Here is a 26929-nt window from a genome sequence, read left to right on the forward strand (position 1 = left end):
AGTTGTGTCTGACTCTTTGTGACCCCATGGACTATACAGTCCATGGTATTCTCCAGGCCAGAATACCGGAGTGGGTAGCCTTTCTCTTCTCCAGGGGATCTTCCCTACTCAGGGATCGAACCCAGGTCTCCTGCATCACAGACGGATTCTTTACCTGCTGAGCCACAAGAGAAAACCAAGAATACTGGAGTGGATAGTCTATCCCTTCTCCAGAGGGTCTTCCTAACCCAGGAATCAAACCAGGGTCTCCTGCATTGTAGACAAATTCTTTTCCACTAGAAGTTAGCCTTAACCTTTGATGTTCTGTCCTGTTATAGTCTCACCATAGCACAACAAATTGTGTAGTAATGCACAAGCTTAGTAAATCTTTAGGCACTTAAAGATATGACTAGAAAAAACAGAAATGAAAAGAAGTGTTGAACATGTGGTATCCCTATAGTGCAGTAACACCAGAGTTTTTATGTTTAAGTTTAGGTCTAAATTGATATATTATGTTTTAAGTAATTTAAGCCAGATGCACAAATTGGGTTTGGCTATTGTATTTAAATTTCAGTTTCCCAGATACAGAAAGAATTATAGAAACATAAATACCAGTGTGAGAAAAATGAGGCAATTGTTATTGTTTTTCTAAAGGATGTAAATTAGCTGGGGTCTCTATTGTCCCATTGATCTATATGTCTGCTTTTATGCCAGTCCCATACTGTTTTGATTACTATAGCTTTGTAATATAGCTTGAAATCAGGAAGCCTGATGCCTCAGCTTTGTTTTTCATTCTCAAGATTGCTTTCACTGTTTGAGGTTTTACACATTTTCAGATTACATTTTCTAATTCTATGAAAAATATTGCAATTTTGGAAGAGATTGGATTGAATCTGTAGATCACTTTGGTCAGCACAGAAATTTTGATAGTATTACTTCCTCCAATCCATAAGCATAGAGTACCTTTCATGTAATTGTGTTTTTAATTTCTTTCACCAATATCTTATAGTTTTCATGAGAGATCTTTCATTTCCTTGGTTATTTTATTATTTTTTATGCAGTTTTAATGGGATTATTTTCTTAATTTCTCTTCCCTTTAGTTTGTTTGTTAATAGAGTATAGAAGCACAATTGGTTTTTCTTAATCAATTAAGAAACAAGAAAATTTATTAACTTAATCTATATTTTTAATTGCATCCTAAAACTTCACTGAATTTATTAGTCTCATAATTTTTTTGTTGAAGTATTTAGGATTTGCTCTATATAATATCACAACATCTGCAAATAGTGACGGTTTTACTTCATTCTTTTTAATTTGGATATCCTTTTTCTTGTCTGATTGCTCTGGCTAGAACTTCCAGTGCTAGATTTAAAAAAGTGGCAAGAGTAGACATTCTTGTCTTTTTCCTGATCTTAAGAGAAAAAGCTTTCAGCTTTCCCCATTGAGTATGTTAGTTATGGCCTGTCATATATGGCCTTTGTGTTGTATATACTCATTTGTTGAGAGGTGTTTTCCTTTTTTTTTTAAATCATGAAAGGAAGTGGAATTTTTCAGATGCTTTTTCTGCATTGTTTGAGATGATCTTATGATTTTTATCTTTCATCTTCTTAATGGTTGTATCACATTGATTGATTGTGAATGTTGAACGTTCCTTGCATCTCTGGAATAAATCCCACTTGGTCATGGTGTTTGATCCTTTTGGTGTACTGCTGAATTATAATGTTTTGTTGAGAATTTTTGCACCTATGTTAGTTGGGGATATTAGCCTATAATTTTCCTTTCTTGTGGTATCCTTGTCTGGTTTTGGGATCAAGGTAATACTGGCCTTGTAAAATAAGTCTGCAAGTGTTTCCTCCTCTTCTTTTTTTGGAAAGAGTTTGGAAAGGATTGGTATTAATTCTTATTTAAATGTTTGTTAGAATTCACCATGAAGCCATCTTTTCTTGAACTTTTTTTTTTTTTTTGGTAGGAGGTTTTTGATTACTGATTCAAACTCCTTGCCTCCTTAATAGTAACTGATCTGTTCAGATTTTCTATTTCTTCTTGATTAAGTTTTGGCAGGTTGTATATTTTTAGGAATTTATCTATTTTCTCTAATTTGTCTAATCTGTGGGCAAATAGCTGTTCATAGTAGTCACTTATGCTCATTTGTACTATGTAATGTCAGTTGTAATGTCTTCTCTTCCATTTATAGTTTTATTTATTCAAGCCCTCTCTTTTTCTTGTTGAGTCTAACTAAAACTGTGTCAATTTGTTTCTCTTCTCAAAGCCTACCTTTGAGTTTAATTGATTTTTTCTATTGTCTTTTTTAGTTTCTTTCATTTATTTCCAATCTTATCTTTAATAGTTTATTCTTTATACTAATTTTGGACTCAATTTGATCTTCTTTTTCAAGTTTCTTGAGGTGTATATTTAGGCTTTTTTTGAGATATTTCTTATTTCTTAATGTAGGCATTATTATTAAACAATAGCATATTGTGTAATATCCACATATTTGTGAGTTTCCCAGTTTTCCTCTTGTAATTGATTTTTAATTTCATTGTAGTTAGAAAAGTTACCTGATTTGATTTCAGTCTTCTTAAATTTATTAAGACTTGTTTTGTGGACTAACATATGATCTTTCCTAGAGAATGATTAATGTGCAGTTGAGAGGAATTTGTAATCTGGTGCTGTTGGATGGAATTTTCTGTAAATGCCTGTTAAGTCTACCTTGTCTAATATGGTTTTAAGTCCCATGCTTTCATATTGATTTCAGTCTGCATGACCTACACATTGTTGAAAGTGTGTATTGGATTCTCTGAGATCTATTTCTCCCTTTAGTTCTGTTAATATTTATTTTAAATATTTAGTTGTTCCTATGTTGGATGCGTAAGTATTTACAAATGTTACATCCTCTTGTTGGATTGATCCCTTTATCATTATATAATGACCTTCTTTGTCTCTTACTAGTCTTTGTCTTACAGTATGTTTTGTCTTATAATATGCTACTCTTGCTTTGCTTTGGTGTCCATTTGCATAGAATATCTTTTCCCAACCATTCACTCTCATTGTGTTTATGTATGTTTAAAGCTAAAGTGGATCTCTTTAGGCAGTATATAGTGGAGTCTCTCTCTCTTTCTCTGTTATGGAAATTAAAATGGAGGAAGTCTTGTTCAGGCTTCAAAAGCAGACAGGCAGACCTTTGGCTTGCTTCTGACCTGCCTGGACACTGTCTGGATTCTATGCCTACCTGCAAGCACAGCAAGTCAGGCAGACTTTAGATAAGAAAGGGGGCATTTTTGAGCCCCTGAGGGTCTGGCCAACCCTCTGGGGTATAAGAAAATCCTATGATTTACAAGGTGAAACAAACAGCTTTGTAAAAGTTAAGAAAAACCAGAGCTGCATTTTTGCATAAAAACTGATGATAATAACACTTTACAGCCTGGGATTATAAGCAGAGTCCCCAAAACTGCAATTTGAAGTCTCACCCATGGGGTAGACAAACCGTCTGGGACCTTTTCCCAACTGGGACTCCAGCTTGCTGTTAATGAGAATATTTCCAGCACTCTTCAAGACTAGATGTAGGTTGCCCCAATTTGGTGATGTATGTGCTTTTGTTTCTCTCTTTTCTCATCTTTTAATGACTGTATATTGAAATTAAGTCAAATGATCCTCTACTAAATATTGAAATTGTTTGTTTTGTGTGTGTGTGTGTGTGTGTGTGTGTGTGTGTGTGTGTGTGTGAGTGGTTTCTCCTCTGGACCTAAAATGAAAGTAAAACTTTTGGGAAAACACTCTCTTTCCCTCATTCCACATAGCTACTCTATGTATTCTGATTGGAGAATTCAATTTATATTTAAAGTGATTAGTGATAGTTATGGACTTAAATTACCAGTTTGTTGTGGTTTTCTGGTTACTTTGTAAGTCCTTTTTTTCCTTTCTTCTTCTTGCTCTCCTCCTTTGTGATTTGATGATTTCCTATAGTAATACGCCTAGATTCCTTTCTCTTTCTATATTGTGTATGTACTATGGGATTTCAATTTGTAGTACCATGAAGCTTACCTAAAACATATCTGTAACAATTTATTTTAGGCTACTGCTGCTAAGTCACTTCAGTTGTGTCTGACTCTGTGCGACCCCATAGACGTCAGCCCACCAGGCTCCCCTGTCCCTGGGATTCTCCAGGCAAGAACACTGGACTGGGTTGCCATTTCCTTCTCCAATGCATGAAAGTGAAAAGTGAAAGTGAAGTCGCTCAGTCGTGTCTGACTCTTAGTGACCCCATAGACTGCAGCCTACCAGGCTCCTCCATCCATGGGATTTTTTTTGCCATTGCCTTCTCCGTTATTTTAGGCTAGTAACAGTTTATTTTTGAACATGCACTAAAACCTCTCCCTTTTTACTGTCCCTCACACATTTTTCTTTGTTTTCAGTGTAACAATTTACTTTTTTAACTTTGTGTATCCATTAACAAATTTTTATAGTTATAGATATTTTTACTACTTGTGTCTTTTAACCTTTATACTAGATTTATAAGTGATTTATCCATTACCTTTACAACATTAGAGTATTTTGAATTTCACTATATATTTAACTTTAGAGTTATACTTTCATGTTTTCCTATTACTAATTATCATCCTCTTGCTTCAGCCTGAGGAAGTCCTTTTAACATTTCTTGTAAGACCGGTCCAGTGGTGATGAAAACTTAGATTTTGCTTCTCTGGAAACTATTCTGAACTATTTCTGAAAGACAGCTTTTCTGGGTAGTATATTCTTGGTCAGCAACCTTTTCTTTCATCACTTTGGCTATATTGTGGCACTCCCTTCTGGCCTGCAAAGTTTCTACTGAAAAATATGCTTATAGTTTAATGGGAGTTCCCATGTACTTAACAGGTTATTTCTCTCTTGCTGCTTTTAAGATTTTCTTATTTTTAACTTTTGAAAATTATGACATGTCTTAGTGTGGGTCTCTTTGGACCTTTTTTGGTATTGTCTGGAATTTTTTGAATTTGGATTTGGATTTTTTTTTTCCCAGGTTAGGAAAGTTTCAGCCATTATTTCTTTAAATATGTTTTCTTCCCCTTTCCCTTCTTTACTTCTGGGGCCTCTGTGATGAATAGTTGATCTTCTTCATGGTATTTCCTAAGTCCCATTAAGCTATCTTTACTCTTTTTCATTCTTATTTTTCTCCCTTGTTTGGATGAATGCCACTGCCTTATTTTTTAGTTTGGTGATCCTTTCTTCTGCCTGATGTGGTCTGATGTTGAGTCCCTCTATTGAATATTTCAGTTCAATTATTGTATTTTTCAGCTCTGTGATTTGTTTGGTACCTTTAAATATATTCTCTTTGTTGAAATTTCACTTGGTTTATGCACTGTTCTCTTGGCCTCAGTGGCCCTTGTTTTGAACTTTCTATCCAGTAAATCACTTATCTCCATTTCATTAAGATCTGTTTCTGAAGTTTTGACTTGTTCTTTTATTTGGTACATAATCTTGTTTTCTTCATTTTCCTTGACTCTCTGTATTGATGTCTGTGCATCAGCTAAAACAACTGCCTTTCCCCAGGTCTTGTGTAGGGAATGAACTTATCATTCAGCTTGGTCTGAGCTGTGGGTTGTTTCTCAAACCTTCATGATGTTGTCCAAGCTGTTCTCAGTGACTCGCGGTAGTTGAAGATATGTTGAGCTCCTTTTATATGTGGGTATTTTGTTATTCACCCTATGTGTAGTTGGAGAAGGCAATGGCACCCCACTCTAGCACTCTTGCCTGGAAAATCCCATGGACGGAGGAGCTTGGTGGGCTGCAGTCCATGGGGTCGCTAAGAGTCGGACACGACTGAGTGACTTCACTTTCACTTTTCGTTTTCATGCATTGGAGAAGGAAATGGCAACCCACTCCAATACTCTTACCTGGAGAATCCCAGGGACGGGGGAGCCTGGTAGGCTGCCGTCTATGGGGTCACACAGAGTTGGACACAACTGAAGTGACTTAGCAGCAGCTATGTGTAGTAGTCACTCTGCTGATTTCTGGTTTTCTTTCAGAGGGAGTTGCCTCATGTGTGTCTACAGGTTTGGTGTGTCCATGAGAGGAGGTGGGTTCAGGTGCCTTCTATGTGCTGTCTTTTACTGGAACCCTTTCAAGATCCTGTCAGTCCAGCTCCTACATGAAAACCTTCTCTGAACCCTCCTGCCACAGCAGCAAAGTCTCAGTACATCTTATATCTTTAGTTTTATTTCATGTTCTGAGCACACTGCTTTCAGAATGAGGTACTTAAATATTTCCCCCTCAGCAGAGACATGACTCAGTAAGGGACCCCAGCATCCATGAAGTCCTTTAAATGGCAATATGCCTTACAGGGAGCCCTTGGTGAAAGTTTCTGAATCTAATTTAGGGGAAGGTAAATTGTAAATGAAATCTGGGAACAAGATTTAGAATCACATGGTATTAACTGGGAAAGGGGGAGAATTGATAAATTATATCTTTATTTAATTACTTCGGAGATTTCTCTTTGAAAGTTTGTTCCCTACTAAGGCAGAGTTTATTCAGGACTTTAAATATTCAGAATACAAAGTTTTATTCAGAATACAACTTTATTCAGTTGTAATAGGTACAGGGACCACTGCAGTATGGGCAAATGGTATCTATAGCCAAGAAGCAGATGGGGGTCAGTGTATGAAAAATTACTAAGAGGAACACCAGGGTTAAAGAGGAATATGGTTAAATCGACTAACAGGAGTCTTGCTAAAGACAGCCAGGGTGATCAGACATTACCTCAGAATGCTGGAGGATGAGGAACCTGATCAGATATTGATGGTGATCAGATGTTGAGGGTGGGGTTTTCGGTTAAAATGATTTATTAGCATTCTTGCTAAAACTAGATTTGACAGGGACATTTACAGCTGGGCCTAAAAAAAGTTTCAGGAGTCTGACTAAACTTTTGAATGTTTATTAGCATCATTAAAAAACATATGTATGCTAGTCAGACTGATGTTTGTAGTGTCATGTATTTTTTGTTTGTTTGTTTGTTTCATTTTTAAATAGAGGGAAGGCATATTTAACTTTCTGAAGGAAATTTAGCATCTTAGGGAAAATTACGTAGTCATATTAACCCTGATAGCGGCTCTTCTGACAAGAAAAAAAGACCTTTACCGCCACCTGATGGCCATATCATCTTACTGCAACATGTCTAAGAGCAGCCCTAGAGGAAAGTCAAGTGTTTGAACTTTGCCGAATTCAGAGAACCCTGACCGTGTGGTGACAGTAAGAGCCGTGAACAACTGTGTCTTTACCCCCAGTTCCCTCTCTCTCAACACCTCAGGTTGAGAATTAGCTGCTAACTAGAGGAGGTGAAGAGGCAAAACAGGGGAAATAGTGAAGTCCACACGCTTCTTTGTACAGTGGGTTTCCAAGACTGAAGAGACAAACTGGAGAGGAAAGCTTTGCATCGAGTTGGGTGCTATTATTACTTTGGGCTGGTCTTTTAAAGGCAAGACAGAGAACCTCTTTGTTTCACACCTAAGAGTGGTTAGAAAATCCATGGTATTGTTCAGCTTTCATCCAAACGGCAGGGAAAACACATATCCAGATAGTGGGCCTAAAAGGACCAAGGAAAAAACAAGGGCTTTTGACTTGCATTCTGTTGCATGTAGCTCATTCAGTAAACACGTGTCACAGGTGTGTCATGAGGGAAGAACCATGGGAAAAGAAGCACAGGGATGCTGCCAAAGGACAGGCCAACTGAATTGTGTTTGGATCCAGCTTTTCATCTTAAACATGAACAAATTGAGGTTAAAATCAGAGGAGGATTGAGGCCAGGGTAACATTATCAGTGGAGTTAGAAGCCTATTAAAAAAAAATCTTAAAAAATCCTTCAGTCCGTTATAGCAGAGACATGAGGGGAGTCCACTCCTGGCCCACCTGACCCGACTCTGGTCCGTAGCTATTTTCTCTTGTCCTTTCTTCCTTTCCCCATGGATCTTTTGCAGGCACTGTAGAGAGCTGTGGACTTCCCAGGTGGTGCTAGTGGTAAAGAACCCACCTGCCGATGCAAGAGACATAAGAGACACAGGTTCGATCCCTGGGTCGGGAAGATCCCCTGGAAGAGGGCATGGTAACCCACTCCAATATTCTTGCCTGGAGAATCCCATGGACAGTGGAACCTGGTGGGCTACTAGTCCATAGGATCGCAAAGAGTCAGACATGACTGAACTGACTTAGCACGCACGCATGCAGCAAGGTGTGGAAGCTGGTTCAATCAGTGTCTCTTCCCCAGCATTCATCCTTCTCTCTTTTCTATGAACTCTCTGTCTTCTACCTCTGTAGCTGGAAATAATGCCTATCTTTGAGTACTGCCTGGCAGTCGGCCCAGGCTCACACCCACTAATCTTCCCCCTCTCCTAGGGAGGCGTAGATACCTCTTCACATGGGAGGATCCTGAGAGCAGGGGCTGACTTGCCCCTAGAACACCCAGAAGTGGCAGGGCTGCCTGGGAACTTGGGTCTTTGGTTTATGTTCAGGCCTCTCTCTGTTATATTTGCTGCCCTAGCCTCTCTACCCTCAGGGTCTGGCTTGCCATTTTGGACTGACGACTTTCTCAACTCTTTTTTTGTGTGTGTGTCTTTTTTAGTGTGAAAGTTTTCAAGACGCCCACAAGTGGAAAATGCACTCCCCCCCAGCCAAATAAAACTTCGCCAGATTCTTAACAGCTGTGTGCATTGAAATGACTACTGAAAGATCCGTCTGCTGCCTGTGGAACTTTCACAGAAGGCATCGTCTCTGCCGCTCACCAGGACCAGGCCCTGAGTATTTGCATACTGGACGTCACTCCAAAAGCCCGCTACCACGGGATTTCTAGGATGTTAATAAGTAAGAACGCTGCTCTGGGCCTTGGAAGGCGCACTGTCTGAGCATCTGTACTGCAGTGAGGAGGTGGATAGCGTTTCAGGCCCTACCTGTCTCTTGTTGAGGGCCCTTCTCCTTGGAAGATGTCCAGATTCAGTTGCAGATCTGTCATTGCCAAAGTATTGCCTGTCAGCTGTGGAATGAGCTGCTGGGAGTACCTCGAGGAGGAAGGTAGGGCCCCTGCACGCCTGAAGCTTGATACCTGGTTAAGGCAGATGAGACAAACACTTGGATAATTTCAGCTGGTAGAGTTGGTATAGAGGGGTGTTCTGGAAGCTCAGGAGAGGGGTACCTAATTTGGGCGTGGTCAGGAAACACTTTCTGGAGCTTGTACTAACTGAGCAGAGTCTTTAATATTTTTTAATGTTTTTATATCTAGTTACTAAGGTATTGCCTTTCATTGCAAATAAAACTTACAGAAACAGGCTTCTTTAGAAAAAGTTCAGGGAGTGAAGAGGAAGAAGGAAAAGTAGATTAGTAGGATCTCTACTCAGTGGAGCATGTGGCTTTCTTCCTAGGAAGGATTTGTGTATGTGTGAGTGTGTGTGTGTAAAGCGGAGGAGGAGTGCCCAAAAGAGGGAAGTGAAGACTAGCTGGGGACCCACCCACTATGGGACCCTGGTTTTTTCCAACCTCTTTTTCTAGGTTTTGGTCTTAGCTATTACTGTCTTACAACTTCAGTCTCATCTCTGCCCACTCCTCCAAGTGGTTTATCAAGGTGTTCTCTTAACAAAATCAATCTCCTTGTTAGAACTATAGGACCAGGTTTAAGGTGTTAACAGTATTTAACCTGCTGCAAAGCCAGTAAGAGCTCACATTTATTGAGGATTTTATTTGTGCCAGCTTTGCTTCACAGCAACCTTATGTAGTTGGTGTTTTATTATTTCCATTTTACAGATGAGGCAGTCAAGTCTACTATTTGCTCAAGCACTCTGGCTAATAGTCAGCAGAACCTGGCCTCAAATCTAGGTCTCTGTGACTCCTAAGTCTGTGCTCATGAACCCGAGACTCTCTAGCATTATTTTTCAAATGTTTGGCTACAGAAATGTTTTTTTAATCCTCTGCCCCTCATTGCTCAGAACTATCATTACCATCTCATGGATCACAATTTGGCAAATGCTGACCCAAGAAACTACCTTGCTCTGTTTGTAAAACAGAGATAATAACACAGCCTCAGTGTTTGCTCTTGTCTGTTTGCAGTCTCAGTGTTACGACGATTACAGAGGTTTTAGAACCTGCGTGCTGAGGATACTCACCTTCCACCAGGAATGTGTGTGTTTTAAAAATAGCAGTCGTAATGCCCTGGATGAAATGACACAGTATTTTGATGACAGTGAAGGTTGTTGGTTGCTAGGCCTGGAGACCTTCGGGCCCTGGGGTGGGGCAGGCTTTTGCACACTACCCCCTCCCACCACAGTCCCTTTGGTGGCCTCCTCTTCCCGCCCTCAGATTCCCTCCCATCCCTTTACAATGCTTTTGTTCCACAAACAGTGGTTCAGTTACCTGCCACCAGGGGCTGGCGCCTTGCTCTGCATCACACTACTGCCCCAGAACCTCTCTCCTGCAAATCTGACTGTGTCCTGAGCCCCAGCTGCAGGCCGGGCCCCTGTCACAAACTGGTCAAACCACCCTCAGCCCTGCCGCCGCCACCCACCCGATGGCCTGGCCTCTGTCTGCCCAGAGAACTATGCTGCCAGTTCCCCACTACCCACCACGTCCCAGTGACTGCCCACTGCTTTTGGAGATAAGGATGAACCCAAAAGATGCCTGAGTTGGCTTCACCTGCTGGATGTAGATTTGGGCAGCACATCAACCCCCAAAGGGGCCACTCCTACAGCCTTGTTTGTTCTCTACCTGCCCCCGTCAGACTGCTGTAGTACATGTGCCTCGCAGCCAAATCATGACAGTGATACCTGTTCTCTCCTATGCACCAGTTTTACACAAGTCACTCTTCTTTCAAAGTTTCAGCAGGCCTGCAGATGTGCACATTTGGAAAAAGTCTAATGAGAAGAGAACAAACAAAAGCATGCACTCTGCCCAGGTCTTTCATTCTACCTGTAAAAAGCATTTACATTCTTTTCGATAAGTTATTAAGCACTACTAAAAATATATATATTTTTACATATTTCTCTCCTTGCACCTGTGAGGGAACTGTTACTCTCATTTCACACATGGAGAGAGGATCAGTGTGGTTCAGCGTCATACAACTAAAAGTAGCAATACCAGGGCCAGAGCAGTCATCCTGTGTTTGTTCATCTGCCAAACGCTGCCTCTTAGATCTGGGGTTCTCAGGCCCAGCCCGGGGCTAGGGGACCTTCAAGGTTGGGGCCCTTTGTACCTGGAGTGGCCCAAAGTGGCAGTGTAAGGTGGTTCCCTTTGATTTTGACATCTGCCAGGCACCCCTGTTTTCTCCCCTTTGTTCTCCTCCATCCTTCTGTTCCAAGTTGATCCTACCTGCTGCTCTTCATAGGTATCAAGGTGCTTTTGATTTTTCTCTGTAGCTGGTCCCTGGGGTACTTTGCTGTCACTTAACTACCTGTGCATTGCTCACCTCTTGACAAACCCCTAGTTGGGTCACTTGCTAAGTTCCATGGAGATATATAAAGAGAAATGTAAGATGTAGGCCTCACCCCTAGTAAACTGTTGAAGAAAAATTATCCTGAGATTTAAAATGGCAAGGAAGACTTTAAGTTTACTGGAATAGTGAGAGAGATTGAATTCAACTTTTTAATGTAACAATGGGGACTTATAGCCAAAGGGCAGGTGCGGGAATAGATGGAAAATTATTGAGAAACTTGATTAAATGCCAAAGGTAGAAGAACTAGTTTTTGTTGTTCAGTCGCTTAGTCATGTCCAACTCTTTGAGACACATGGACTGCAACATGCCAGGCCTCTCTGTCCCTCACCATCTCCTGGAGTTTGCCCAAGTTCATATCCATTACATTGGTGGTGCTATCCAACCATCCCATCCTCTGTCACCCTCTTCCTCTGCCTTCAGTCTTTATTGGATATAGAAGGTGAGCTGATTCTTGATTGACTGGCTTAGCGGATTCTTTGCTAAAACTGGACTCAGCAGGCTGAAGGAGGCTTGGTACAGTGCCTCTGAAGGAACCTGACTGTTCTGTCAAAGACAGTTTTTGTCAGCATTGACAAAGTAGTGTGAGAGTAAGGCCCCGAACATTGGACCCAGAATGATGAGATTCAGGGAAAAACAGTGTGCCAGCCATGGATACAGCTGGAGCTTGGAGAGGCGCCAGTGGGTGAATTTGGGCTATTCAGGGCTGACTTCAGGGCTGAAGATTGGACAGGCACACTGATGTCATCCCATGTTTGTTCATTTCTTACTACTCTGTGTCAACCACATACTCTTCATCTGGTGCTTTGCAAGCTTGTGTTTCTAGGATTTGATACTTGCTGCTGCTGCTGCTGCTAAGTCGCTTCAGTCGTGTCCGACTCTGTGCAACCCCAGAGACGGCAGCCCACCAGGCTCCCCTGTCCCTGGGATTCTCCAGGCAAGAACACTGGAGTGGGTTGCCATTGCCTTCTCCAATGCATGAAAGTGAAAAGTGAAAGTGAAGTTACTCAGTCGTGTCCGACTCTTAGCGACCCCATGGACTGCAGCCTACCAGGCTCTTCCATCCATGGGATTTTCCAGGCAAGAGTACTGGAGTGGGGTGCTGTTGCCTTCTCCATGATACTTTCTACCATAAGCCATAAATGAGCTTCATGGTAGCTCAGTCGGTAAAGAATCTGCCTGCAACGCAGGAGACCCGGGTTCGATTCCTGAATTGGGAAGATCTCCTGGAGAAGGAAATGTCAACCCATTCCAGTATTCATGCCTGGAGAATACCATGGACAGAAGAGCCTGGCAGGCTATGGTCCAAGGGATCTTAACAGTCACGACTTAGTGACTAAACCACCACCACCAGAAGTGAGGCTGGGAGGTGCAAAGGCTTCATTCAGACCTTGGACAAGTGTTTTAACCTCATGTTTCTCTTCTTCAGTGTTGGGACAATACCTGTAATAGACTGAATTGTGTCTCCCAAAATTCATATATTGGAACCCTCAGCACCAGTGTGACTTTGGAAATAAGGCCTCTAAGGAGGTAATAAGGTTAAATGAGGTCATAGGGTTGACCTATCATAATCCAACAGGACTGAGGTTCTTACAAGAAGAAGAGATACCAGAGACCTCTGTTCTCTGCTTCTCTGTGTGTCTCTGTCTCTCTCTCTCCATGCATGCAACAGAGAAAAAACCTTATGCAGACACAGTGGGAAGGTGGCTGGCTACAAGCCAGGAAGAGAGACTTCACTAGAAGCTGAATTGTCCAGCACCTTGATCTTGGACTTCTTGCCTGTGGGATGGTGAGAAAATAAATTCCTGTCATCTCAACCATCCAGTATCTGATATATTATGGCAGTCAGGATACAGTACCATCTCTTGGGTCTGTTACAAGAACAGAACATAATACAAGAGGAAGCCCTAACAGTCATCTGCATCTATTAGCTCCATCCCTTCCCTCTTGTCATGTGATTTGTGGGCTGGTAAAGGGCCTGTTTGCCACCAAACATCTTCCTAGTGGCCTGGATAATTCATATGGTAGAATCACTTTTGTGGATTCAGGCTTGTTTTCTCCACGTTGTAAGTAATAGAACCTCCAAAACTAGTATAAAGTAAAAGGGGAATTTGGGGGAACTAACTGTTATCAATTAGGGTTCCTGGTTTTAAGCAGCACACAGTAATTCTGGTTGATCAAGGCCACAAAAGAACTGTTGAAATGATGCTGAATCAAGTATAAGATTTTCAGGAAGGCTGGAGACCTAGGTGTGAGGCCTCACCAGGCAAAGGTAGAGCAGTGTGAGGACCACAGGCTTATACCACTGGGCATGGGCAACTGCCACTCATTCCTCCAACACCCCGAGCCCTGGACTGGACTGCATGAGCGCTGCTGGACCGTCTTCTGGAATGGATGTGCCTCTGCAGTTCAGGAGCGGTGCTCTCCTTTGGCCTGTATCACTCAACTGCATTCTAGCTTCAAGGAAGGCTGGGAATGTGAGCATTTGGCATTTTCATCATTGACAGTGGCGAGTGGCTCTGCCTTCTACCAAGATTCATAATGTAGGGAACTTCCCCATACAATAAAAGAAGGCTCAATGTGCCAGATGGCCAAAAGGAATGAGAAGTTCCCCACAGATACAGGAGAATCTTACAGTCCCCCAAAATAGGGAGAGTGGCTTCACTCATGGGGCTGAGAACCAGGAATTAGAAAGTCAAGAGCCAGGTTACTCTAGGTGTGTCTCCCTGTACTATTTCTTTCTCTCTCTCTCTCTTTCTTTGAAGACTGGGTTTTCCCAGTCTACTTGCTCATGGTGAGGGCCACCTTCATCCTGACCAATTGGAAATTAGTTGCCTGTCTCCTTCAGAGCATCCATTTTCTTATCTTCCAGAAACACCTCCAGATTTTCTTGTCTGTCCATTCTTTGTCTGGGTGGAGTCCATCTGCAGCCTGAGAGCTGAACCATACGACCCAGGCCAAAGCCCATTATTGTGCTCCATGGCCACAGCAATTGATCCAGGGGTGGGTATGTGATCTAAGCCTGGCACTTCTTTAATAATTGAACTATAGGTGCGTGCTGTGAATGTGTCAATCTTCAGTGTACAGCTCAATGAATTTTATACATTTATACATCCATGGAACCATCACAAATATGGAGTTGTAGAATGTTTCCAGCAGCCCAGAGTGCTCCCTTACAGCCACTCTCTGTCTATATGCCATCCAGATAATCACTATTCTGACTTACATTACCACAGATAGAAGATTTACATTTTGTGAACTCTATTTACATGAAATCATAGGGTATATGATCTCTGGTGTCTGGCTTCTTTAATCATGATTACATCTGTGAAATTCATCATTGTTTTCCCTTTTTTTTTTTTTTTACAGAATATTTGTTCATTCTTTTTCACACCTGTGTGGTATTCCATTAGATGAATCATACCTCAGTTTATTTATCCATTCTACCACTGGTGGACATTTGGGTTGTTTCTGGTTTGGGTCTATTAAAAGATGTTTCTCTGTACTTTACTGTATATATCTTAGTGGATATAAGCATTCATTTCTTTGAGTATGTATCAAGAGTAGAATTTCTGGGTCATAGAAAAAATGCATATCTTTAGTAGGTATTACCAAATAGTTTTTCAAACTGATTGTACCAACTTATACATCTACCAGAGCATATGAGGTTTATAGTTGCTCTATATACTTACCTACTTATTATTTTCAGCCTTATAAATTGTAGCCATTTTGAATGGGTATCATGTTATCCATTGCAGTTTTAATTTGTATTTTCATGATGACTAATAGTGAAAAGCAAGAGAGTTCCAGAAAAATATCTACTTCTGCTTTATTGACTATGCCAAAGCCTTTGACTGTGTGGATCACAATAAACTCTGGAAAATTCTGAGAGAGATGGGAATACCAGACCACCTGACCTGCCTCTTGAGAAACCTGTATGCAGGTCAGGAAGCAACAGTTAGAACTGGACATGGAACAACAGACTGGTTCCAAATAGAAAAAGGCTGTATTCACCCTGCTTATTTAACTTATATGCAGAGTACTTCATGAGAAACGCTGGGCTGGAAGAAGCACAAGCTGGAATCAAGATTGCTGGGAGAAATATCAATAACCTCAGATATGCAGATGACACCACCCTTATGGCAGAAAGTGAAGAGGAGCTAAAAAGCCTCTTGATGAAAGTGAAAGAGGAGAGTGAAAAAGTTGGCTTAAAGCTCAACATTCAGAAAACGAAGATCATGGCATCTGGTCCCATCACTTCATGGCAAATAGATGGGGAAACAATGGCTGACTTTATTTTTCTGGGCTCCAAAATCACTGCAGATGGTGATTGCAGCCATGAAATTAAAAGACACTTACTCCTTGGAAGGAAAGTTATAACCAACGTAGACAGCATATTAAAAAGCAGAGATATTACTTTGCCAACAAAGGTCTGTCTAGTCAAGGCTATAGTTTTTCCAATAGTCATGTATGGATGTTAGAGTTGGACTATAAAGAAAGCTGAGCACCAAAGAATTGATGCTTTTGAACTGTGGTGTTGGAAAAGACTCTTGAGAGTCCCTTGGACTGCAAAGAGATCCAGCCAGTCCATTCTAAAGGAGATCAGTCCTGGGTGTTCATTGGAACTGATGCTGAAGCTGAAACTCCAATACTTTGGCCACCTGATGCGAAGAGCTGACTGGTTTGAAAAGACCCCGATGCTGGGAAAGATTGAGGGCAGGAGGAGAACGAGATGACAGAGGATGAGATGGTTGGATGGCATCACTGACTCGATGGACATGGGTTTGGGTAGGCTCTGGGAGTTGGTGATGGACAGGGAGGCCTGGCGTGCTGTGATTCATGGGGTCACAGAGTCGGACACGACTGAGCGACTGAACTGAACTGAATAGTGACCAGCACTTTCATATACTCATTGGCTTTTGGATATCCTGTTTTGTCAATTGGCTGTTTAAGCTTTTGCCCATATCTAAAAAAAACAATGAGTTGTTGGTCTTTTATTTATGATTGATTTCCAGCAATTATATATTTTGGATATGAGTCCAGATACAAGTATTTGCTTGATGCATATATTGCAAATACATTCACCTAGCCCATGGTTAACGTTTTAGCCTCTTTAATGATGTCTTTTTAGAAACATAAGTTCAATTCACTAATCTTTTCTATGGTTAATGTTTGCTCACTCTGGAATCATGAATTAACATTTGAGGATTGTTGTTTAGTTGCTAAGTCTGACTCTTTGCAACCCCATGGACTGCAGCATGCCAGGCTTCCCTGTCCTTCACTATCTCCCAGAATTTGCTCAAGCTCATGTCCATTGTGTCAGTGATATTGTCCAACAATCTCATCCTCTGTCGCCCCCTTGTCCTCTTGCCTTCAGTCTTTCCCATCATCAGGGTGTTTTCCAATGAGTCGACTCTTCGCATCAGGCAGCCAAAGTATAGGAACTTCAGCTTCGGCATCAGTCCTTCTAATGAATATTCAGGGTTGATTTGATCACTGCTTTTGATCTCTTGCAGCCTAAGGGACTCTCAAGAATCTTCTCCAGCACCATGATTCGAAAGCATCAATTTTTCAGCACTCAGCCTTCTTTATGGTCCAACTTTTGAGGGACATAGAGATAAATGGTTCCTTCTTTCTGTTGAATTTGAGGTTGTGTGGAGGTGAGGATGAGTCAAAAATGGAGGCAGAAAGACTTACAGGGCTGGTATTGAGGTGGGAGAGGGTCAGAACTAGGCCAGTCTGAGTCTCCTAGGAACTGCCCACTGTGGTTGTGGCTGAAATCAACAAATGAGCTGAGAGAATGTGGCAGGGCAATTGATGTCTAAAAAGATTCATTTAACTCTTCTTTGATACCGTATAGCAGGATGACTCAGCTTCAAGCAAGTCCTCAGCCAAGGCTCAGTTCCAAGGAGCACCAGGCAGGAAGCAGGGAGGAAGTAATGGACATTTGGATGCCTTTGAATTTGTGGATGAACTGGAGGCCAGCGACATGGTGAACTAGTGACTCCAGGAGGCCTCTTCTGACCTTCTCTGCTCCTGTGTCCAAGTTTCCCTAAATTGAATATAAGAACCAACTTGTACAAGGGCTCACTTAGAGGTACTCGTAACTGTTAAAGCATTATTAGGGTCTTTATACTGACCACATCCCTTCACAACAAATATCTTTTGAATGTTCTCCCACATTATTAGAGGAAGGCAGTGGTTCCTAAATTCAGTTGGGTGGACTGGTGTTAGGCTGGACTGGTGGCAGGTGTAAGAATACACTTGTGGGTCTTGGCTTGGGCCTAGGAGTTTATGATTTTAACAAGCCCTCCAGATGATTATGATAAACAGATGATTCAGAAACTCATTTTGCTATTTTTGGAGTTTGGGATCTGACAGATCTGGGTTTCAATCCTGGCTCTGTTTTACCACTTAAAAATTGAATTTCCTTGCACACAAATAGCCTCGGGCTTAGTTTTTCTGTCTATAAAGTGAGTGATAGCAATAATGCCTGCCTCACAGTGGTGTTATGGAGTGAGTGAGATGACATGAAGTGTTAGCATGTGAAGCTGAAGTACAGGGTTGGCCACTCAGTAAGTCACATTAATATTCACCATGATTTTAATTTATCATCATTATTATTTTGCTTGTATATCTGTTTCACCTTTTCTCTCCATGATTGTGGCTTCTTTTTATGCCCTGACTATCTATTAACATTGCTTAGTTATATAAGAGTGCTCAGACTAAGTTTTACTTAATACCCACAGAACAAAGTATACATTATTATTTTGATTTACAGATGAGGAAAAAGGAACAAAGATGTTAAGTATTTTGTCCTAAATCACATAACCTACAGGTTCCAGAGCTGAAGTCTAATGCAGAACAATGGGATTCCTATAGCCAAGAAGGGCAAAATTGAGTCATCCCTTTGTATCCACAGGGCCTTTCATCCTTGGATGCTCACACCACTTGCAGTTGACTGTCTGAGTCTGTGGATTCTGCATCTGCAGATTCGACCAACCAAGGATGGAGTATTTTTACAGCAGTGAGAGGAGACACTATCTACTCTCACCCTTCTTGAAGGCTTCATTATTATATGTTTTGAGTATTTGCATTATTGTAGAGAAGCTCCATGGATTCCTCAGTGCACTTAAAGTTTTACCAGCTGAACCCTTCTCCACAAAGGGGAAGCAGATTGATGAAATAAATGAGGGCTGGTCTCCCATCACCTGGCTGACCAGAGGAGGCTGCTGATCAGCAGCACTGGCACAACCATGTTAGGAAGCTGAATCGCCTGCAATCCTAGTCAAAACCTGCATTTTAACAAGGTCCCCAGGTTGAAATCTGACAAGTACTAAGAGGAGGCAGAACCATCATGTGGAGTAAAAGCCCTGATCCAGGTAGCAGGATCCACATGCTTGCACAGTTGCGCTATTTTCCTGATTGAGGGAGTTGGAATTTCTAGGGGAAAACGCCTCACCCTCAGTGAGGAGGAAAGGGCGGCTACACTTAGATGGGAGTGTGTGTTGGAAGTTTATCCCTACTACATCCATCATGCAGGAGTAGATGGGCTCCTGCTTTTATTTTTATTCACATCCTTCGGAGTCCTGCCGACATCATTGTTTAGGTGTAAGCACCACGTGGGCTCACTCGGATAGGCTGTTAACTATTAAACAATATGGGGTTCTCCCCATTGAACAAGTCCCTTTACCATAAACATTTTGAATGCTGCCTCGCATTGTTGGAGGAAAGCAGTAACAAGGATTAGTGAAATTGGATCTTGATTTCCATCTTCCACTTTTGTATGAGAAGATGTCCTGAGCAGCTAGTGAGTGTATTTTTTGACTACTAGGGCCCCCAGCAACTTTCTCTCTTGAATTTCTGTTTACTCACCAATTTAGAGCTTCTTAGGTTAGTTTTACGGTTCACTGTTGATTTGTGAGTGTTAGATAGGCAACTCTGAGAAATTGGCATCATCTAGAGTATATAGTGGATTGTGGATTTTTAAAAGGTAAAGATTATGTCCTTTTTTATTTACATTTAAATTTTATTGAAGTATACCCTGCTTACAGAAAAGAGCACAAATCTTATGTGTGCAGGGTGAGGAACTACATAAAGGATACATAGCTAGCACCGAGCTTAGGAAACAACACTTGAACTGCAGAAACTTCTCACCACGCTTTCCTAGTCACTATTCCCGGTTATTCTCTCACCAGGGTAACCAGTGTCCTAGCTCCTCATACTGCAGATTAGGTTTGCATGTGGGAGCCATATTTTTATATCAGAAAAAGTACTTGATTTAAAAAATATTATAAATCAATAAAAGCAAATGTTTTTTGAGGAATACACAATAGTTAACAAATTCTGTAGTCCTTGGTTTTAATTTTGTCTTCTTAGTTTGAAATAATTTCAAACTAAAATTTCAAGAATAGTATAATAACCTTGCTTCCTGAACAACTGAAGAGGAAATTTCTGGCATTAATACCCTGTCACTCCATGCCCCCACCCCATATTTTAGTGTATAGCTCACAAGGGATATCCTACTACCTAATGATAATACAGCCATCAAAATCAGGAAAATAACATGAGTATAATCAATGCAATATAATCTGCAGATACCCTCAAATTTCACCCACAAGTCCAGGATTGTGTATTGCAATTAGTTGTCATGTCTAGCTTTCTTCAAATAGGGGACTTTCTCAAGCTTTCCTCAACTGTCAGAGCCCTCACAGTTTATTAAATTGCAGGGCAGTTATTTTTGTTGAATGTATCTAAGTTTGAATTTGTCTGGTGTTATTATTAGATTTCAGTCAGGCTTTATTTTATTTATTTTTTTTCTAGGCTGACAATTTTATTTATTCATTTTTTACTTTACAATATTGTATTGGTTTTGCCATACATTGACATGAATCCACCATGGGTGTACATGTGTCCCCCATCCTGAATCCCCCTCCCACCTCCTTCCCCATCCCATCCCTCTGGGTCATCCCAGTGCACCAGCCCTGAGCACCCTGTATCATGCATCGAACCTGGACTGCCCATCCATTTCACATATGATAATATACATGTTTCAATGCCATTCTCCCAAACCATCCCACCCTCGCCCTCTCCCACAGAGTCCAAAACACAGTTCCATACATCTGTGTCTCTTTTTCTGTCTCACATACAGGGTCCCATCACTTCATGGGAAATAGATGGGGAAACAGTGGAAACAGTGTCAGACTTTATTTTGGGGGGCTCCAGAATCACTGCAGATGGTGATTGCAGCCATGAAATTAAAAGATGCTTACTCCTTGGGAGGAAAGTCATGACCAACCTAGATAGCATATTGAAAAGCAGAGATATTACTTTGCCAACAAAGGTACGTCTAGACAAGGCTATGGTTTTTTCAGTAGTCATGTATGAGTGTGAGACTTGGACTGTGAAGAAGGCTAAGCGCCAAAGAATTGATGCTTTTGAACTGTGGTGTTGGAGAAGACTCTTGAGATTCCCTTGGACTGCAAGAAGATCCAACCAGTCCATCTTAAAAGAGATCAGTCCTGGGTGTTCATTGGAAGGACTGATGCTGAAGCTGAAACTCCAGTACTTTGGCCACCTCATGTGAAGAGTTGACTCACTGGAAAAGACTCTGATGCTGGGAGGGATTGGAGGCAGGAGGAGAAGGGGACGACAGAGGATGAGATGGCTGGATGGCATCACTGATTCGATGGACATGAGTTTGGGTGAACTCTGGGAGTTAGTGATGGACAGGAAGGCCTGGCATGCTGTGGTTCATGGGGTTGCAAAGAGTCGGACATGACTGAGCAACTGAACTGAACTGATACAGGGTTATTATTACCATCTTCCTAAATTCCATATATATGCGTTAGTATACTGTATTGGTGTTTTTGTTTCTTGCTTACTTCACTCTGTTTAATAGGCTCCAGTTTCATCCACCTCATTAGAACTGATTCAAATGTATTCTTTTTAATGCTGAGTAATATTCCATTGTACATATGTACCACAGCTTTCTTATGCATTCATCTGCTGATGGACATCTAGGTTGCTTCCATGTCCTGGCTATTATAAACGGTGCTGTGATGAATATTGAGGTACATGTGTCTCTTTCAATTCTGGTTTCCTCAGTGTGTATCCCCAGCAGTGGGATTGCTGGGTCATATGGCAGTTCTATTTCCAGTTTTTTAAGGAATCTCCACACTGTTCTCCATAGTGGCTGTACTAGTTTGCATTCTTACCAAAAGTGTAAGAGGGTTCCCTTTTTCCACACCCTCTCCAGCATTTACTGCTTGTAGACTTTTGGATAGCAACCATTCTGACTGGCATGAAATGGTACCTCATTGTGATTTTGATTTGCATTTCTCTAATAATGAGTGATGTTGAGGATCTTTTCATGTGTTTGTTAGCCATCTGTATGTCTTCTTTGCAGAAATGTCTGTTTAGTTCTTTGGCCCATTTTTTGATTGGGTTGTTTATTTTTCTGGAATTGAGCTGCATGAGCTGCTTGTATATTTTGGAGATTAATTCTTTGTCAGTTGCTTCATTTGCTATTATTTTCTCCCATTCTGAAGGCTGTCTTTTCACCTTGCTTATAGTTTCCTTCGTTGTGCAAAAGCTTTTAACTTTAATCAGGTCCCATTTGTTTATTTTTCCTTTTATTTCCATTACTCTGGGAGCTGGGTCATAGGGGATCCTGCTGTGATTTATGTCAGAGAGTGTTTTGCCTATGGTTTCCTCTAGGAGTTTTATAGTTTCTGGCCTTATGTTTAGATCTTTAATCCATTTTGAGTTTATTTTTGTGTGTGGTGTTAGAAAGTGTTCTAGTTTCATTCTTTTGTAAGTGGTTGACCAGTTTTCCCAGCACCACTTGTTAAAGAGATTTCTTTTCTCCATTGTATATTCTTGCCTCCATTGTCAAAGATAAGGTGTCCATAGGTGCATGGATTTATCTCTGGGCTTTCTATTTTGTTCCACTGATCTATATTTCTGTCTTTGTGCCAGTACCATACTGTCTTGATGACTGTAGCTGTGTAGTAATGTCTGAAGTCAGGCAGGTTGATTCCTCCAGTTCCATTCTTCTTTTCTCAAGATTGCTTTGACTAGTCGAGGCTTTTTGTATTTCTATACAAATTGTGAAATCATTTGTTCTAGTTCTCTGAAAAATACTATTGGTAGCTTGATAGGGATTGCATTGAATCTATAGATTGCTTTGAGTAGTATACTAATTTTCACTGTATTGATCCTTCTGATCCATGAACATGGTATATTTCTCCATCTATTTGTGTCATCTTTTATTTCTTTCATCAGTGTTTTATAGTTTTCTATATATAGGTCTTTTGTTTCTGTAGGTAGATTTATTCCTAAGTATTTTATTCTTTTTGTTGCAATGGTGAATGGAATTGTTTCCATAATTTCTCTTTCTGTTTTCTCCTTGTTAGTGCATAGGAATGCAAGGGATTTCCGTGTGTTAATTTTATTCCCTGCAACTTTACTATATTCATTGATTAGCTCTAATAATTTTCTGGTGGAGTCTTTAGGGTTTTCTATGTAGAGGATCATGTCATCTGCAAACAGTGAGAGTTTTACTTCTTCTTTTCCAATCTGGATTCCTTTTATTTCTTTTTCTGCTCTGATTGCTGTGCCCAAAACTTCCAAAACTATGTTGAATAGTAGTGGTGAGAGTGGGCACCCTTGTCTTGTTCCTGACTTTAGGGGAAATGCTTTCAATTTTTCACCATTGAGGATAATGTTTGCTGTGGTTTGTCACATATAGCTGTTATTATGTTGAGGATTGTTCCTTCTATTCCTGCTTTCTGGAGTTTTTTTTTTTTTTTAATCATAAATGGATGTTGAATTTTGTCAAAGGCTTTGTCTGCATCTATTGAGATAATCATATGGTTTCTATCTTTCAATTTGTTAATGTGGTGTATCACATTGATTGACTTATGAATACTGAAGAATCCTTGCATCCCTGGGATAAAACCCACTTGGTCATGATGTATGATCTTTTTAATAGGTTGTTGGATTCTGTTTGCTAGAATTTTGTTAAGGATTTTTGCATCTATGTTCATCAGTGATATTGGCCATTAGTTTTCTTTTTTTGTGGCATCTTTGTCAGGTTTTGGTATTAGGGTGATGGTGGCCTCATAGAATGAGTTTGGCAGTTTACCTTCCTCTGCAATTTTCTGGAACAGTTTGAGTAGGATAAGTGTTAGCTGTTCTCTAAATTTTTGGTAGAATTTAGCTGTGAAGCCACCTGGTCCTGGGCTTTTGTTTGCTGGAAGATTTCTGATTACAGTTTCAATTTCCATGCTTGTGATGGGTCTGTTAAGATTTTCCATTTCTTCCTGGTTCAGTTTTGGAAAGTTGTACTTTTCTAAGAATTTGTCCATTTCTTCCACGTTGTCCATTTTATTGGCATATAATTGCTGATAGTAGTCTCTTATGATCCTTTGTATTTCTGTGTTGTCTCTTGTGATCTCTCTATTTTCATTTCTAACTGTCTTGATTTGATTTTTCTCCCTTTGTTTCTTGATGAGTCTGGCTAATGGTTTGTCAATTTTATTTAACTTCTCAAAGAACCAGCTTTTGGCTTTGTTGATTTTTGCTATGGTCTCTTTTGTTTCGTTTATATTTATTTCTGCCCTAATTTTTAAGATTTCTTTCCTTCTACTAACCCTGGGGTTCTTCATTTCTTCCTTTTCTAGTTGCTTTAGGTGTAGAGTTAGGTTATTTATTTGACTTTTTTCTTGTTTCTTGAGGTAAGCCTGTATTGCTATGAACCTTCCCCTTAGCTCCAGTGTTCTTGCCTGGAGAGTCCCAGGGATGGTGGAGGCTGGTGGGCTGCTATTTATGGGGTCACACAGAGTTGGGCACGACTGAGCGACTTAGCAGCAGCAGCAGCAGCACAGTGTCTCATAGGTTTTGGGTTGTTGTGTTTTCATTTTCATTCATTTCTGTGCATATTTTGATTTCTTTTTTGATTTCTTCTGGGATTTATTGGTTATTCAGCAGCATGTTGTTCAGCCTCCTTATGTTTGAATTTTTAATAGTTTTTCTCCTCTAATTGACATCTAATCTTACTGCATTGTGGTCAGAAAAGATGCTTGGAATGATTTCAATTTTTTTGAATCTACCAAAGATAGATTTATGGCCCAGGATGTGATCTATCCTGGAGAAGGTTCCACGTGCACTTGAGAAAAAGGTGAAATTCATTGTTTTGGGGTGAAATGTCCTGTAGATATCAATTAGGTGTAACTGGTCTATTATATCATTTCAAGTTTGTGTTTCCTTGTTAATTTTCTGTTTAGTTGATCTATCCATAGGTGTGAGTAGGTTATTAAAGTCTCCCACTATTATTGTGTAATTATAATTTCCACTTTCATACTTGTTAGCATTTGTCTTACCTATTGCGGTGCTCCTATGTTGGGTGCATATATATTTATAATTGTTATATCTTCTTCTTGGATTGATCCTTTGATCATTATGTAGTGTCCTTGTCTCTTTTCACAGCCTTTGTCTTAAAGTCTATTTTATCTGGTGTGAGTATTGCTAGTCCTGCTTTCTTTTGGTCTCTATTTGTGTGGAATATCTTTTTCCAGCCCTTCAATTTCAGTCTATATGTGTCCCTTGTTTTGAGGTGGGTCCCTTGTAGACAACATATGTAGGGGTCTTGTTTTTGTATCCATTCAGCCAGTCTTTGTCTTTTGGTTGGGACATTCAACCCATTTACATTTAAAGTAATTATTGATAATTATGATCCCATTGCCATTTGCTTTATTGTTTTGGGTTTGAGTTTATACACCTTTTCTGTGTTTCCTGTCTAGAGAAGATCCTTTAGCATTTGTTGGAGAGCTGGTTTGGTGGTGCTGAATTCTCTCAGCTTTTGCTTGTCTGTAAAGCTTTTGATTTCTCCTTCATATTTGAATGAGATCCTTGCTGGGTACAGTAATCTGGGCTGTAGGTTATTTTCTTTCATCACTTTAAGTATGTTTTGCCATTCCCTTCTGGCCTGAAGAGCTTCTATTGAAAGATCAGCTGTTATCCTTATGGGAATCTCCTTGTGTGTTATTTGTTGTTTTTCCCTTGCTGCTTTTAATATTTGTTCTTTGTGCTTGATCTTTGTTAATTTTATTAATATGTGTCTTGGGGTGTTTCACCTTGGGTTTACCCTGTTTGGGACTCTCTGGGTTTCTTGGACTTGGGTGACTATTTCCTTCCCCATTTTAGGGAAGTTTTCAACTATTATCTCCTCAAGTATTTTCTCATGGCCTTTCTTTTTGTCTTCTTCTGGGACTCCTATGATTCTAATGTTGGGGCTTTAACATTGTCCCAGAGGTCTCTGAGGTTGTCCTCATTTCTTTTAATTCTTTTTTCTTTTTTCCTCTCTGATTCATTTATTTCTACCATTCTATCTTCTACCTCACTAATCCTATCTTCTGCCTCTGTTATTCTACTGTTACTTCCCTCCAGAGTGTTTCTGATCTCATTTATTGCATTATTCATTATATATTGACTCTTTTTTATTTCTTCTAGGTCCTTGTTAAACATTTCTTGCATCTTCTTGATCTTTGTCTCTGGGCTATTTTTCTGTAACTCCATTTTGTTTTCAAGATTTTGAATCATTTTCACTATCATTATTCAGAATTCTTTATCAGGTAGATTCCTATTTCTTCCTTTTTGGTTTGGTTTGGTGGGCATTTATCTTGTTCCTTTTCCTGCTGGGTATTTCTCTGCCTTTTCATCTTGTTTATATTGCTGTGTTTTGCATGGCCTTTCTGTATTCCAGCAGTTTGTGGTTCCTCTTTATTATGGAGGTTCCTCGCTGTGGGTGGGGTTGGACGTGTAGCTTGTCAAAGTTTCCTGGTTAGGGAAGCTTGTGTTGGTGTTCCTATGGGTGGAGCTGGATTTCTTCTCTTTGGAGTGCACTGAAGTGCCCAGTAATGAGTTTTGAGATGTCAGTGGGTTTGGTGTGACTTTGGGCAGCCTGTATATTGAAGCTCAGGGCTATGTTCCTGTGTTGCTGGAGAATTTGTGTGGTATGTCTTTCTCTGGAGCTTGTTGGCCCTTGGGTGGTGCTTGGTTTCAGTGTAGGTATGGAGGCATTTGATGAGTTCCTATCAATTAATGTTCCCTGGAGTCAGGAGTTCTCTGGTGTTCTCAGGATTTGGACTTAAGCCTCCTGCCTCTGGTTTTCAGTAACCTCAAGACTTCTCCATCTATACAGCACTGATGATAAAACATCTAGGTTAATAATGCAAAGTTTCTCCACAGTGAAGGACACCTGGAGAGGTACACAGAGTTACATGGAGAAGAGAAGAGGGAGGAGGAAGATAGAGGTGTGACCAGGAGGAGAAGAGTGGGAATTGAAAGAGGAGAGAGCAAGCTAGCCAGTAATCAATTCCCTATGTGCTCTCCACAGTCTGTACCCCTCAGAGATGTTCACGGAGTTACACAGAGAAGAGAAGAGGGAGGAAGGAGAGAGAGGTGGCCAGGAGGATAAAAGGGGGAATCAAA

The 26929-nt window shown here is 40.6% G+C and overlaps 1 protein-coding gene across 1 annotated transcript in view; it reads left to right on the forward strand.

Moving 5' to 3' along the window:
• Positions 1–5998: 5998 nt before the first annotated feature.
• Positions 5999–26929, forward strand: part of AADACL3 (arylacetamide deacetylase like 3) — a 77952-nt gene continuing 57021 nt past the window's right edge. Inside the window, exons 1-2 of the mRNA XM_040263966.1 lie at positions 5999–6049; positions 8585–8823. Coding sequence (XP_040119900.1) covers positions 8814–8823 — 10 coding nt within the window. The 5' untranslated portion in view covers positions 5999–6049; positions 8585–8813. The remainder of the gene's footprint in view (positions 6050–8584; positions 8824–26929) is intronic.

This window comes from Oryx dammah, unplaced genomic scaffold, assembly GCF_014754425.2.
Source record: "Oryx dammah isolate SB20612 unplaced genomic scaffold, SCBI_Odam_1.1 HiC_scaffold_21, whole genome shotgun sequence".
Lineage (NCBI taxonomy): Eukaryota > Metazoa > Chordata > Mammalia > Artiodactyla > Bovidae > Oryx > Oryx dammah.